This window comes from Chionomys nivalis, chromosome 6 (assembly GCF_950005125.1).
Source record: "Chionomys nivalis chromosome 6, mChiNiv1.1, whole genome shotgun sequence".
Classification (NCBI taxonomy): domain Eukaryota; kingdom Metazoa; phylum Chordata; class Mammalia; order Rodentia; family Cricetidae; genus Chionomys; species Chionomys nivalis.
Window position 1 is genome coordinate 12,952,683 of NC_080091.1, and position 16,225 is coordinate 12,968,907.

The 16,225-nt window shown below is 37.8% G+C and overlaps 1 protein-coding gene across 2 annotated transcripts in view; it reads right to left on the minus strand.

Moving 5' to 3' along the window:
• Psme4 (proteasome activator subunit 4) overlaps window positions 1–16,225 on the minus strand; it is a 110,990-nt gene that overhangs the window by 22,587 nt on the left and 72,178 nt on the right. For both annotated transcript variants that reach the window (XM_057773122.1, XM_057773124.1), the window contains 13 exons: window positions 14,626–14,762; window positions 13,524–13,577; window positions 12,990–13,119; window positions 11,251–11,332; window positions 9,492–9,645; window positions 8,685–8,754; window positions 6,738–6,863; window positions 6,219–6,371; window positions 4,908–5,012; window positions 4,322–4,413; window positions 2,923–3,054; window positions 2,382–2,590; window positions 1,683–1,768 (listed from right to left, as the gene is read on the minus strand). In XM_057773122.1, coding sequence (XP_057629105.1) covers window positions 1,683–1,768; window positions 2,382–2,590; window positions 2,923–3,054; window positions 4,322–4,413; window positions 4,908–5,012; window positions 6,219–6,371; window positions 6,738–6,863; window positions 8,685–8,754; window positions 9,492–9,645; window positions 11,251–11,332; window positions 12,990–13,119; window positions 13,524–13,577; window positions 14,626–14,762 — 1,530 coding nt within the window. The remainder of the gene's footprint in view (window positions 1–1,682; window positions 1,769–2,381; window positions 2,591–2,922; window positions 3,055–4,321; window positions 4,414–4,907; window positions 5,013–6,218; window positions 6,372–6,737; window positions 6,864–8,684; window positions 8,755–9,491; window positions 9,646–11,250; window positions 11,333–12,989; window positions 13,120–13,523; window positions 13,578–14,625; window positions 14,763–16,225) is intronic.

The window sequence follows — 16,225 nt, forward strand, 5'->3', positions numbered from 1 at the left end:
CTGACACAAGCACTGAGCACTTTGCACAGGCAGGTAACTTTCTCACTTAGTATAGAATCAGTGTATTAATCTGATTATTGGTCTTTACTAACAGCAATGTGGGGAGTGGAAAATTAAAATAAAATAGTATTATATTATTAAAACCAATCACAAAACTCAATTTTAAGAATGAAAGATATGTAATATAACTCACATAACCTTTCCCACATCCTTGGGATGTGAGTGGATGCTACTCTCAATTTGCACATGAGGAAAAATGTTCTGAGGGCCTAGATTATTTGCTCATGATAACATGGTCAGTCCACCAGCAATGGAGCCAAGTCTGAATCCAAGCACCTGGCTCCTATTCTTGCCTGTTACTGTCTACCTATTAATTGGCTGTAATAAAATAAAACAAAGCTACTATACAGTAAGTGGTTTATTAAATTGCAACAGCTACATAAGGAATAATATAGCCAAGAAAAATTACTATACTAAAATTTGTCTTTTTTTAAAATATATATTTATTATGTATATAGTGTTCTGCCTGCATGTATGACTGCACACCAGAAGAAGGCACCAGATCTCATTACAGATGGTTGTGAGGCACCATGTGGCTGCTGAGAATTGAACTCAGAACCTCTGGAAGAGCAGTCAGTGCTCTTACCCTCTGAGCCATCTCTCCAGCCTTCATTGTCCTTTTTAATCATTTGTATGTTCTCTAAAATAAAATTGGCTACAGGGCATGGTGGCACACACTTTGAGTTCCAGCACTCAGGAGGCAGAGGCTGATGGATCTCTGAGAGCTCGAGGCTGGTCTACAAATTGAGTTCCAGAATAGCCAGAGTTGTTACACAGAGAAAACCCTGTCTTGAGAAACAAAACAAAACAAAAAAATTGGTGAAACAATGCTTGGTCTGCAAAACTTTTGTGTTTAGCTGTATGTGGTGGTTTATGCCAGTAATCTCAACATTTACGAAGAAGTAGTTCAAGGTCACCTTTTGCTACACAGCAAGTCTGAGGCTAGCCTGGGTTACACAGGATTCAATGTGAAAAAGAGAAAAGACTTTTCATATATCTGTCATACACTCACACCGTGGTGGTTTGACTAGGAATGACCCCCATAGGCTCATATATTTGAATACTTGATCACCAGGGAAGAGGCACAACTTAGGATAAAGAGGTATGGCCTTATTGGGGTAGGTATGGCTATTGAGGGAAATGTATCACTGAGGATGGACTTTAAGATCTCAGATGCCCAAGCCAGGCCCAGTGGTTCAGTCTCTTTCCTGTTGCCTGCAGATTCGAAAGCAGAACACTTAGGAACCATGTATGCCAGCAAGCGGTCATGCTTCCCACCATGAGGATAATGAACTAAATCTCTTAAACTGTAAGCAAGCCCTAGGTTAAATGCTTTCTTTGATAAGAGTTGCCATAGTCATAGTGTCTCTTCACAGTAATATATTACTAATAATATATATTTCAATATCAATGGTAATTATGTATGCATATATTAAGTATATTATGCAATATGCATGTATATATATTTTCAGTGTTAACTACTATTACCTAAGAATTTTTCTGTGAAAATCTCCTATCTAGAGATGCAATCAAAATTCAACCACTACATTAAAAATGTATCAGCCTACTGGGTGATGGTTATAACTTTCCTTGGAAGCCTTCATTTCAACTTACAGTCTTACCTTAAAGAACAAAGGCAGAAGCTGAAGTTGTTCTTTGACTGCTGTAGAGAAAGATCTTCCTGCACTTGCCATAAGCCATTTCAGTACTATTTGGAAGCAAACACATGGAATCAGTCAAGCTATTAAATTAGGGAGCATAAAGAATGTGCAATGCTAACGCTCCCGACAGCTCTAAACGTAAGAGGAGCTACAGTATCTCAAGTCAGACTTATTTATTAGCAGTCTAACATCAGCCATGGTACGGCTACCAAGTAACTGAGGATACTAAGCGTAGAAAAAAAATTTACAAATTATTAATAGCCTACCAAGTACACTTAATGTATTTTAAACTAGCCAAGAATTCTGAGGTAGCTAAAATAATGACAGAGTAGCTTATAGTTACAATCCTTATGATTTTTTTTTTAGCTACTAAAAAGGATACCCCATGTGTGGTTTTAAGAAGCTTAAACCAGGCTCAGTAGCTCAGCTCACTCTCCTTTCCTTCCACCTGCAGATCCACATGCATAACTCTTAGTTACCTCTCCAGCACCTGAGCTTATAAAACCCCTCAAAATAAAACCAAAGAAACCAAACTAAACAAAAAGGTTAAAATCAGAAAACTTACTTTTTTATCAAAAGAAAAAAAAGTATGTGTGTGGGGATTGCAAATAAACTAAAATAGCTGTTTTCAAGTGAATTTCTACCAATTTTAAGACTCACTGGTTTTTAAGAGTTTAATGCCCTGAGTTCGTTCATCTTCTTCACCAATGCCATTTTCTTCCATAACATGGTTCTGAATTTCTTCATCCACATCCGTGAGGGGTTTCAGTTTTTCTAGGACTCGAGCAGTAAACTCAGAGATACAAGGGGATGTTGTTGGTGCGGTATTTGGCAAAGAAACATCTATCATAAATATGTAGGTCAGCACACTGTTAAATAAAATGCACAAGAGTAGGCAGTCTGGCATGAGAATTAAAACTGAAGTTCAAACCGTATAGCTCAACCAAAGCAAAATTTCACAATTTAATTACTGAGGAGGTTCTCAGATCATTCCCAGAGTAAAATATGCCATACGATTCTGAGTTAAGACCTACAGTATGGCACCTGCTCACTGCTGGTTTTGAGTACATTGCCTCCTAATTTACACTCAGTGTCTTGTTAAATAGTGAACAAGAGGAAGAGAACACCACACTCACTGGGAACATTAAAACAATACAAAGACTCAAGAGCTAATCAAAACCAAGAGAAAAGTCACACATACCTCCCTATCCGTTCTCTGACATTTTTGTAAACCTGGGTGAGTTTGGGTTCCAAGTACTTCAGAAGTCTGTGTAGTAGCTCAGGGACTCTCCATTCTTGCTGGGCAAGGCCACCTTGTAGCACATAGAGTCGGCTATGATTTAAGGACAGAAACATTGTATTACACTCTGCTCTTCTATGCTAAGATTATAAGATTATATTATCATATTATAAGATTACCTATATATAGGATTATACTATTCCATTTTAGTCTTTTCCTGCTTTCTCTTAGATCACAATAGCTTCTTCTCACTAAATAAATCATCTACAAATCAAAATAGTAACATTTGATGAAGACTGCCTTCCATATCCCCTTTTCTATATTTTTTCTACTTTTTAAAATATTTTCACCTACTTCTTATATTTACATTAAAATGTTTTTCAAACGATTTTTAGTAGTAGTATATTTACTACTATTAATTTTTTTAAAAGAATAACCATTGACCTTTCTTATTTAAAACATTTATTGAGTGTTGGTGGGGCAGTTTGGGATATATGCATGCTACAGCACGAGGGTAGAGGTCAGAAAACAACTTCCAAGAGTCTGTTTTCTTCTTCAACCATGAGGATTCCCGAAATCAAACTCAGGTCGTCAGGCTTGGTACAAGCACCTTTACCAGCTCAGCTACCTCACTGGCCCTACCTTATGCCTTTTTTCATTGTGTGTGTGTGTAGTGTGTGTCAGTCTATATATGTCTCACTCATTTCACCATGTGATTGAATTTAGGTCATCAGGCTTGTAAGCAGACATCTATATTTGCTGAGCCATCACACAGGCACCTGAATATTTTAATGGGGATTTCCTTTATTATTTTTTAATTGTTCCCACTTTTCTCATCTACCAAATAAAGCCTCCTTTATATCTCCCTTGTTTCTTTGGCAATACAGGGTATGAGAGGCAAGTCCTTGACCACTATACTGTACAGCAGCTCCAGCCTATCTGCTTTGCAAGTTTGGTAGCAGAAAAGAAAATGAAAAATCTGACTATGACAAAGAAGTCAGAATGGCCCCTCAAAAACTATGGCAGCACAAAAAGCTGGGTGACTTATGTTGTAGCTGGTACATTGCTTACAAAATCATAAAGAAGCACCACAGCCACCAAAAGAAATTCATCATTTAATTTATCACTTGGACAATTCATTTCCCATCTTTTTGTTTTGAGACTTGCTCATGCTGATCTGGATGGCCTGGAACTTGGTGTAATAGCCCAGGCTGACCACAAACTCATGAACCTCTCCCTAACCTCCCTAGTGCAGGAATCACAGGTGTGTACCACCATGCCTAGTAACTCATCTCCATTTATTTATTAGTTAATATAGAATGTTTAATAATATCAACCTTACAGGTTTTCTTTTATTTACCATGCATCTACAAAGGATCCCCCTTCACCACTCAATGGTGACTCCAAAAGCAGCTCAAAAAGCCAATGAAGCTTCCGGGGATCTCTGCTTTCCTGTGTTGAAGATACAAATTAATAATTAAGCAAAAGAAGTAACTCTGCAAATCAATAATACTCAGGTATATTACAAGTAAGTATGTAAGAAACAAGCCAAACTAAAACTGGGGAGCCAAACATAATTTAGTTATCATTACTTGTGTTAATAGTGAAAAAATAATTAGCAAAATAGGCAACTTATATAGAAGAGGCACACGAGCAACAATCACAGTTGTTATTAACAGCATGTATAACTATTACATGGCTTTTACTATGTGTAAACTACATTTCCCAAAACATGTGTACATTTAAAACTGTATTACTATGTCAGAACAGATATCAGAATCAGAGTTATAGTCAAGGGCTGCTGAGAAGGCTTGGAAAGCACCATCTTCAGTTACGAACAACAACAAAAGGCATAAACAAACTGTCAAGATTCCAGGAAAGCACAGACTGATACAATTTGAAAGCACAGTGCCCCATAAGGGGAATTAGCAGAAAGCAGTACTTACACAGGACGTGGCTATGCAGGTTCCCCAGTCATTGTATGTCTCCACCGTCATGTTGGACAGAGCTGTTCTCAGCAGCGGGCACAGGAGCTCCCAAAGCTTCTCCACCTTCTCAAAGTAAAACATAAGAAAGTTAGTGGCATACAATAATTATGAAAATTCCTTCTGGAAATACATACACACAAATAGGATAGGACTTCACAGATTACCCAATAAGTGTCTTACTATGTTACAATTCCTATAGTGTAGTATATAAGTTATATATGACCTATAGAATATAGTTCAATTTATTTCTCAGAATATTACTCAAAAAAGAGGGAAAACTTTATACGGTTCCTTATAAAATCTCTTATAGGGAAAAGTTTTTTAAAAAAACAAACAAAAAACTTTTGGATAATATAGCTATCACACTGGGCAAAAGGAAACCTGAGTAGGAGGCATGGGAGCTCCAATATGACACGGAATTCACGTAAGGTGTGATCTTCAAAGTGTGATAATCAAGGACTGACCGTGTTTGTGGTTTCAAAAGTCCAATGCACAAACAACTGTGATCTGGAAAGATAGACTTTGAGTCATTCCAAGAGGAAACTAAGATCTTTCTTTTCTAACAGCCTCACATGTAATGACCACACTGCATAGCCATGCTCTTGGGTTTTAAATGAACAAACAGGGAGGTAGTATTCAGGATAAGAGGTACCAACACGGATTTTTTTTTTTTAATGTGATTTGAAATAGCTAATTCAACAGCTCCACTAAGATGGTGGCAGGGTTCGTGTGTTGTGTATAAATCTTCGTTGAAAGAAACCGGTTTTCTGAGTTTTGCTTTGTCTTTAGATTTCCTTTTAAGCTGGGTGTGGTGGTACACACCTTTAATCCTAGCACAGTGTTTCATGCATCCATGGCTAGGCTCAAATTTGCAATGGAGCAGAGGCTAATTCTGAATTTCTGATGTTCTTGCTTTCTACCTTCAGAATGCTGAGGTTTTAGGACCATATCACCAAGATCCAAAAGAGGGCCTTGTGCATGATAAAACATGCTACCAACTGAAACACATCACCAGGTTCCATTTTGGTACATTTTATGGAGATGAACTTGTCATAATTCAGGAGGCAGTATCATAAATGTGATGCTGATTGCTACTTTTTTTTTTCTTTTTATTCAGACAAGGCCTCATGTAGCCTAGGCTGGCCTTGAACTCTAGATCCTCCTGCCACTGCTTCCCCAGTCCTGGTATTCTAGTGTGTGGTGGATAAATAATCAACAAAACCCCAAAGGAAACAAACAAACCCCTCCACAGATGGATGATACCATCACCTTCTCAAATGTCCAATGCTTAGAACCTCTGATTAAACCAGCTATAATTTCTGCAACACATCTCTGGGTACTTTCATGAGAATCTGCAACCAAACGTTCTAAATGGGGCTTCAGAATAGGCAGAAAGGCATCATCAAAATTTCTAAATATACCCTACAGAAACAAAGACAAAGTTAATTCAGTATTGAAATAGCATTATCTTGATAATTAAGTTTTTAATTATTGTCTACATTACTCTCCCCACTAGAATTTATTTATTTTCTTTAAAAATGTCAGTTTCAATAGTAAGAATATTGCAACTTTATATTAAAATAAATTTTTGTTTCTAATACTAATAACATTAATAATTTAAAAGGTTGCCTTAAAAATTCCTAGTTAATATTAATTTAATTTCAATACCACTTTAGATTAAGAAAGACAATAGGTAAATACAAATTTTAATCAAATATTTGAAATTTATGAGCCTATAAACTGGTAATCACTAAGCTTTATGAAAAAAGTACATTAAAACACAATTACCTTAAAGAGGCAGAAACGCCGGGGACTAAACTTATCTCTTCCTTTTCTGTCTTCTAAAGATAGAAAAGTAATTAACTGCTCGACAAACTTTGGGTCAGAAAAACGATCATACACAATCTGTTCTGCCTACAAAGTTGGAAAAAAAAAGAACCATGTTCAGGGTTTAAATCCTTACTTTAGAGCACACAATTCTGATAAAGCTAAAATAAATTTTAAGACTTTATTAGCTAGATGACTATAGCTTATAGGGGTATCTTATTTGTGTTTTAATAAATAAAGCTTGCCTGAAGATCAGAGTGCAAACCTAGCCACACTAATCAGCAATACAGGCCAGGCAGTGGTTGGCACATGCTTTTAATCCCACAGCCACACTAGTTAGCCATACAGGCCAGGCAGTGGTGGTGCATCACTAGAGAAGAATATAAGACAGAAGAGACAGGAACTCAGGGTCTCAGTCTGCAGTCTCTCTGAGGACAAGATCGCCCCTTTGTCTGAGCCTTGGTAGTGGTAAGAACTCTCTAGTGGCCAGACAATGGCGCATACCTCTCTCAGCCCGAAATGGCGATCCTGCCTCCAAGAATCTCAGAATGAGACTGTGTGTGAGAAATGTCTCTTCCCATTTTTCCCCCTCTCTAGTGCTGGGATTAAAGGTGTGCACCACTGGGATTAAAGGCAAGCATCACTACCATCTGGTTTCTATGGCAAACTAGTGTGTCTGGGACTAAAGTGTCACCGCTGCCTGATCTTTAGGGCTGATCAGTGTGGCTGCTTTACTCTCTGCATTTCAAGAAAGCTTTAGTCATTAAAATACACTACAGCAACTCTAAGAATATTAAGTTTTGCTCTTTACTTCCATGGGTTTTGATGTCATTTCTCATCCTATGAATGAAAACCAAAAGTGTCCGCTCAGCTTGAGAAATGAGGGCTAACACTTCTTTCAGTGCCAGCTGAGTGCAATTTATAAAAACTTCCTAACTGCAAACCAAATTCCATCAAACTATTTCTGTCTTTGTATAATAGCAGCCTTTAAAGAAAGGCTGTTCAGAACCAGAAAACTTAAACAGCAACTTGAAAAAAACTTAGATCTTAAACTAAGATTTCAAGAACTTAAGCCAAGATTTAAAGTGATAATGAGGTATGTTCAATGAGGAATAAAATTTTGCTTCATTTTTGTGGCTTTTTTCTTTCTGTCTGTCTTTCCTTTTGTTTGGTTAGTTATAGGCTATCTTATTCTACAGTCCAGACTGGCTTTGAACTTAACAGCAGTCCTCCTGCAGCTGAGTCTTCCTCCTACACTGAGTTCAGACATTACACACATACTCTACCACACCTAGCTTAACTAAAATGTTTTGATTTTAAAATCTAGATATTTGGGCTGGAGAGATGGCTCAGTGGTAACAATGGCAGTACTCTTCCCGTAGACCTGAGTTGTTCCCAGCATGCTGGGCATCCACGTCAGAGGTCATTACTTGTAATTTCAGTTCCAGGAGGGTGATACCTCTTACCCTGTGGACACTTGCACCTAGGTACACACTCATATACAGATAGTCATAATTAAAAACAATACACCCGGGCACACACGCATAGACAGTCATAATTAAAAACAATTTTAAGAATAAATCTTAAAAAAGTCTAAACATCTATTTCCCGAGAAGGCATGATTTATACACAATGGAAACCCAAATTAGTTTTGCTCAAGAGCCTTTTATCATCCAGAACTAATACAAGAAACCAGCAGTAAACTATACAGGCAGTACCTAGTGGAGTGAGGGCAACCCTGATAATAGCAGTGTCACCTCGCCCGAGTGATGGGACAATAGTACACATTCACCTGTATTTATGCTGTACTACACTGAAATACAAGAATGAGGCTAAAACAGATTGACTAAGAGGGAGCTAAATCTGTAGCCAAGATGCAATTAAAAGCACAATGAAATGAGCGCTTACCTCCGTCATATCCTCCCTGCTTCTGCCAAGCTTAGGTTGCTCTTCTGCACCGGCATACACAACCATGTTCCTACACAATAAGAGTTTATATTTATAATATGAACACAAGAAAATGATAGAGCTTCAAGAACCAAAAAAGGAGGCTCTTTAATAGACTGTAACTGTCTGTCTTTAAGAGTCTACAGAGCCTCATGCTCTGGTGACCTAAGCTGTTGGACTCAACAAAGAAAGCAAAGTGCTGTGGTTTAGATGGGGGTGCTGCCATTTACGCAAAGGCCATACTGCATGACATTAGCAACAGCTCAGGACGGTAGTACAATGGGAAAGAATGAAGCCGGGAGGTGGTGGCGCACGTCTTTAATCCCAGCACTCGGGAGGCAGAGGCAGGTGAATCTCTGTGAGTTCGAGACCAGCCTGGTCTACAAGAGCTAGTTCCAGGACAGGCTCCAAAACCACAGAGAAACCCTGTCTCAAAAAAAAAAAAAAAAAAAAAAAAGGGAAGGAATGATGCATAGCATTGGCAGGAGCAAAAAGAAAGAAAAAAAGAAAAAGAAAAGAAAAGAAAAAGAAAACGAGGAAGAAAGAATGAAAAGCCTGGTCTACAAGAGCTACTGCCAGGATAGGCTCCAAAGCTATAGAGGAACCCTGTCTCGAAAAACAAAAACAACAAAAACAAAAACAAACAAACAAACAAAAAACCCCAAAAAGACCTTTAAGTGCCTCTGAACCTAGAAATCAAATCTAACAAATAAAGTTTACCCAGAAAGAAAGAAATGTTTGCTGATGTGGGGGTGAACTGTGACTTACTTTGGCCAGTTGTAGTATCCCCAGTGAGTTTTTTCAACAAAGCAACTTGACTCCCATTCTTTTTTTGTTCTTGGTATATTTTTGCTATCATAATGCAACCAATGATTATCAGGTCTATCACCAGCAAGAATTTTGGTGGGTTTAGGACATCCACCTAAAAAAAAAAAAAAAAAAGATTCAATCAATTTGAAAACACTAATTCCTTTTTTTTTTTTTTTTGGTTTTTTGAGACAGGGTTTCTCTGTGGCTCTGGAGCCTGTCCTGGAACTAGCTCTTGTAGACCAGGCTGGTCTCGAACTCACAGAGATCCTCCTGCCTCTGCCTCCCGAGTGCTGGGATTAAAGGCGTGCGCCACCATCGCCCGGCACTAATTCCTTTTTTATGTTTTTAAGAGGCAGGGTCACTTTATGCCCTTGCTGGCCTGGAACAGAGATCCTCCTGCCTCTGCCTTCCAAGTACTGAAATAAAAGGTCTGGACCACCATGCCCTGATTATAACTCTTTTTTAAAAAAGGTAAACATCTATTTATTAATATTTGTCTGAAGTTAGAGGCACCCACGGAACTAGTGTCACAAGCAGTTGTAGCTGCCTGGTGGCGGCGCTTGGAGGAGAAACTGGTTCTTGTACAAAATCAATATATGCTCTTAAGCACTGAGCCATCTCTCTAGGCTTGCCTGTGACTCTCAACAAGTGATCACTTATTAATATTGTCTCCAAAAAGACCCCATAGGGCTGTAGATGGCTCAGCAGGTAGAAGTACTGCCACTGCGCCAGAGTTCACTGCCCTAATCCGTGCTGAAGAGACAAAGCTGACTCCCATAGTTGTCTTCTTCTTCACATGCATGCCATGGTATATATGTACCCACAAACACAAATTTATTGGAGTAGTCTTATGGGAAACTGATGACACAATGTCTCTGTACCCCCATAGTACAGAAAGGGTTTCTCTGTAGCTTTGGAGCCTGTCCTGGAAATCACAGAGATCTCCCCGTCTCTGCTTCCGGAGTGTTGGGATTAAAGGCATGTGCCACCACCCAGACAGAAGTATTTAAGAACATTCTTTTCCGTATCAAAACACAATTCTCAGAAATCAAAAAAATTAACATTGATTCTATGACATTAATTTTATCAACACACCTTACTGAAATAATCACTTATTCAAATGCATGTCCTTCATATCAAAAGAAAAACATTCTTAAAGACATTTTTCTGTGGACTACAGTCTAACCCACAGTTAAAATATTACATTCATGGAGAAAAATGATATGACAACTAAATGTAATATTTTACTGTTAGATCAATCATTTATTAGTGGGAAAAGCGTTCTTTTGAATAATTCTGAGAAGCAGGACAATTGTAGCGCACACCTTTAATCCTAGCAGTCGGGCAGCAGAGTCAGGTGACCTCTGAGTTTGAGGCCAGCCTGGTCTACAGATGGAGTTCCAGAACAACCAGGGCTACCCAGAAAAACCCACCTCAAAAACAAAACAAACAAAAAGAATATTTTTTTTTCTGAAAACACAGTAAGAAAAGTAGAAAAATCAACTCTGCTTCTAATTCTCCCGCCCAGAGAGAAATATCCAATGGATTGTGTTAATATAACTCGGGCTGAGTTTTGAATTCCAGATCTTCCTACCTCTACTTCCAAACTTGTGGAATTAAAGCCCTGTGCTACCACTCCTACCCTCTGGGAGTACTCTAGGAAATTTTCTCTAAGTATTACTGAAAAGCGCTGTTATTTACCTGGGGTATTACTTACTGATTTCATAAGGGTTGATGGTCAGCTTTTTGTGAGTTCTTTTTAGCTGCTTGAGAATACCAGCAACAGCTGAGATAGCCATCTACAAACAGGTTAACACATCTACATCAAAATTTCGAAATCTCTTACATGTTGTACTCCAATTGAAACTGATTCTACTTCTTTTTAAGAATATCTCCACCCAAAAAGAGCCCTTATATTTACTCTTGGTAAGAGTGTAAAAATTATATAGACTCTATGGGAATCAGTGTAGAAGTTTGTTTCTCAAAGACTGAAAAATATTAACTGTCACCTGACCCATTCCTAAAACCTCCAAAGAACCTCTACACTGTAGCCCAGAGATACCTGTACATTTGTGTTCAACAGTGCTCTACTGGCAATAGCAAGAAATGGAATCAGCCTAGATGTCCATCAACAGACAATATGAAAATATGCTGTATATACACAATGAAATCATACTCAACCATGAAGAGTAAAATGACATTTGCAAATAGATATGAAAATCATATCAAGTGAAGTATCCCAGACACCACAGGCTTTCTCTCACACATATACCCCCAGCTTCTAATTTATATACAACTTATTTATTTGACAATGAGTGTGGGTACATATGGGCCAGGAAATTGGAAAGGGGACATGAGAGGGGAAAAAGCTATAAAGAAGTACAGAGAATGACAGAAAACAGAAGACTTGAAAGCAGAAAGGGGAATACCAAGTCAGAGGTTACGAAAGAAATTAACCAAAAAAGTATGTATAAAAATGCCATTAATAAAATCATTTGTTTTGCATATTATTTAAAAAAATAAGTTTAAGGTCTGTGGGATGGCTTAGGAAGTAGAAATACTTGCTGCACAAGCTAAGTGACCTAAGTTTGATCCCCTCCTTTAATCCATCAGTGGAAACTGAGAACCATCTCCCAATAACTGTCCTCTGATCTTCACAAGCATGCTGAGGTGGGGTGTTGTATATGTGTGCATGTGTATTTGTGCACACACACACAAATTGAAAAATAGTTTCAAGTTAAAAAAATTAATTAATTAAAAAATATACTGCCTGCCTATTGGCACTGGCCAGGGAAGCATAAACATTCAACTAGGAATGATTTACTAGCACCTCCGCCCTTAAGTTTTATGCTAGTGTCTGCTGAAGAAACAGTCCTTCTTTTATTAGATCAATGGCTGCTCATTCTATTTGTGTCAGCCTCTGTGTCTTTTATTGTCTTTCTTCCAGAAATAGTCAAGGCCAGGACTTTTCTGATAACCTCATTTGTAATATTTTCAAAGCACAACCAGAAAACTGAACTCTTAGATTTGCTCCACTCCTTGAAAAATGAATTTTCAGAGTTCGAGGCCAGCCTGGTCTACAAGAGCTAGTTCCAGAACAGGCTCCAAAGCTACAGAGAATCCCTGTCTTGAAAAACCAAAAAAAAAAAAAAAAAAAAAAGAAAGAAAAATGAATTTTCAAATTTTTTTTTTTGAATTTTCAAATTTTTAAAAGTCAAACTTAGCCAAGTTTATAAGCTAATTCTCTGCTACAGCTAGTGTTAAAATGTAAAAAAACTTGATTATGCCTAAAGTATTTATTGAACAAATTATTTGCTTCTGAGCAAACAGAAGGAGATGCCAAATCAATTCATGTTAAGGCATTTATTAGGGTATATATTGTTTATAAAGAATTGAAGAAGTCTATTAAGGTAAATAGTCTCAAACCCAACACAGTAGCCAAAATAAAGTGTGTACCTTTCGAACAACGATTGCATCATGGTTGAGATTTTCAACAAAAAAACGTATGGCACGAAGAGGCAACACTCTGTCCTCCCTTAGGAGTAGAGACAGAAGCCCAATGCCTATATGCTCAAATTTCCAAGGCCTGGAGATTGAGAAAAAAGAATGAGTGGTGAGAGTCAGTAATACAACTCACAGTAGCCTTAAAAACCACTTACAATAAGAAACTGTTTTGAAACCTTTTCTTGTCGTCTCAGCCTGCTGAAAGCTGGGATCACAGGCATGTGAAACCCTGCTCAGCTGTATATCTGAAACATAATTTTAAGTTTCTCAAAAATAAAAACAGGCCTACTGATTAACACTACCCTGTTACCCTAAACCTCTCCATGTCCTCTGCTTTTAGTCTTCTAACACAAAAACCCCATTAATACAACCATTCTTTTTCCCATGCACAAAATCCCTAGAGCAGTTAAGACAAATGCTTTCATGGTTAAAAACAAAACAAACAAACAAAACCCACTTTTTTAAAGAAGAAAACTTTATACTCACAGGTTTCTCTGCTCCACGCCATCTAGTAAAGTGTTGACTAACCTTTCATAGTTCCTTTAAAAATTCAGATATGGTTTTAGTATAATACTAAGATAAACACTAAATAATGTAACATAAATTCAAGTTCTGGCCTAATTCACCCTCCTTTTACACTTTACCATTTAACCAGACTAAAAGTTAGAAGAGACACTAAGAAAAGAACATGAAGGGCTATGTATAATGAACTACCAAATTGTTTCTTTTCTCTTAATAGTCTTAGGTTTTTGAGGTAAGGTTTCAAACTCCAGGCTAGCCCTGAACTCCTGATTCTCCGGCCTCTAGAGCAAAATAACTAGCATTACAGGCATGCCCTAAAAACTTTTTCTGAGTACTCCAAAGTAAACATTAAAACTGTAAGTAGCAACCAAGAGTTAGCAGTGTTCTGCCGTACAGTATGCTGGCTATCTGCAATCAATTAAGCAGACTATCAGAGTTCAATATTCACAAAAACATTTCAGAAAACAAGTTTGGGGCTGCAGCTGGCATCCATATTCATAACATTTGGGATACTTTTAAGCCCAGGAGTTTGAGACAAGACAGAGCAATACCGTGATTTTAAAAGGCATTTCACAAACAGTAAGTAGGCACCATCACAAGATATGGCAAACCTGAAACTGAGTGAAGAAGGCTGCTGCTGAAGTACTACCACTTTTTCTTTTTTCCCAAATCAGGACTTTTTCTGGTCCCCTAATCAAAAAACAGTTTACTAATATCCTACTACAAGTTCAATAAAAAAGAGATTTCTGTAGGAGTTATAAAGTAATGTACTGAACTCGAATTTAGGACTTAATAACAAAGTGCACCAATTATACTATGTCTGATACATTAGTACCTAAAAACAAATAAAGGCAGTTCTCAGTGAAAAAGATACAGCAATGACTTTTATTTTTAGCATGCTTTTTTCTCAACTCTACTTGCAAGTGAAAACTTGGTCCCCTTGTAACAATCATCTCCCAATTGTCTTGCATTTTCCCAGAAATCAATGTGTAGTGATAAGTTACATTAGAGCTAGTTAAAGTATATTAACTGTAATATTTTCTGTTTTAGCAGAAAGTTCAATTACCTTAGGGCATCAGCATTCTTTTCCTGTTGGCGCTTCTGTCCTTCTTTAATCTTTTCTGGGCTAAGTAGCGTCTGGCTAATAGAAGGATTCTTTGATTGTTCAAGTAATTCTGCTATTGCAACACATGGCTTTGGAATCTTATTAAAAAGAAAAAAGCATTAAAAAAGTAGAGTCATGATACATACTATAAGGTGGACTATTTAATTAAAGGGAAAAGGGCACTTGTTACCACGCCTGATGACCCGAGTTCAAATCTTAGGACCCTATCTACATAGGTAGATGGAAAGAACTCATTCCTATAATTTGTCCTCTGATCTCTACACGTTCATTGATTGGCGTGTGAAAACACACACTCACATACGTCTACACAAAAATAAATGTAATGATTATGCTTTAAGTCCAGGACTGAATTCAGGTCATCAGGTTTGGTGACAAGCACGTTTCCTATTGGGCTATTTTGCTGGACCAGTGGTTTGGTATTGCATCTTGAGTTACTATGACTAAAAAAATTTTTTTTTTTTTTTTTTTGGTTTTTCGAGACAGGGTTTCTCTGTGGTTTTGGAGCCTGTCCTGGAACTAGCTCTTGTAGACCAGGCTGGTCTCGAACTCACAGAGATCCGCCTGTCTCTGCCTCCCAAGTGCTGGGATTAAAGGCGTGCACCACCACAGACTAAAAATTTTTAAAGAAAGAATAATCTACCTGGGTATGGTGGTACATGTCTGTAATCAGAGCACTCAAGAGATGAAGGCAGAGGTATCAAGAATTCAAGGCCATCCTGCACTACAGAAGACTATACCTGGCGGCAACCAATCCTGGCGGCAACCAATCCTAATAAGGACAGTTTCAAAGAGCAAGGGATGAATTTATAGCAATAGCTATAACCCTGGTCATTAGAATGCAAAGCATAACCAACCTAAGGAAAGAAGAAACTCAACTATCCTCACCTTTCTGTTCATCATGATGCACTGAGGAAGTAAGAATGCATACATTTTAGCTTCTCAGATGGTCATGAAAGGTGACTCATGCATGTAATCTTAGCATGTGGGAGGCTAAGGCAGGAGGATTGCTACAAGTTTGAGACTAGCAAAGACTATAGGGTTAGTCACTGGCTTTTAAAAAAGTACTTAAATGATGTCCTATCTCTATTTCAGAACCAGTGGAGTTTTTTTCTAATTCATAAGAAAAAAAATCTAATTTTAATATTCTGCACTATAAGTTATGAATCTAGTTAGTGGCAAATCTTCTGTGACTTTGGCTAGTATAGCTAACCTCCTAAAATATAAACAACTCTTTAAAAAACCCATCATGACTAGGCATGGTAGGTAGGTCATGTCTGCAACCCCAGCACTCAAGAAGCTGAGTGTTATGGGAAATTTTGATCTCACTCTGACACTCCCGAGACTTCCAATAAAGTTTACTTTGAATCAGAGGGTGGACAGTTACTAGCTGACCAAAGTTACCCAGACAGCTTTTGGAAGACCCAGGACATATAGAGAGACACAGGAAGTAGTACAGCAGAGTTTAAGAAAGATGCTTAGATATTTTAGATCGATGAAGGAGAGAGAAAAGAAGTCGGTGGACATTTCGCCATCACTCCTC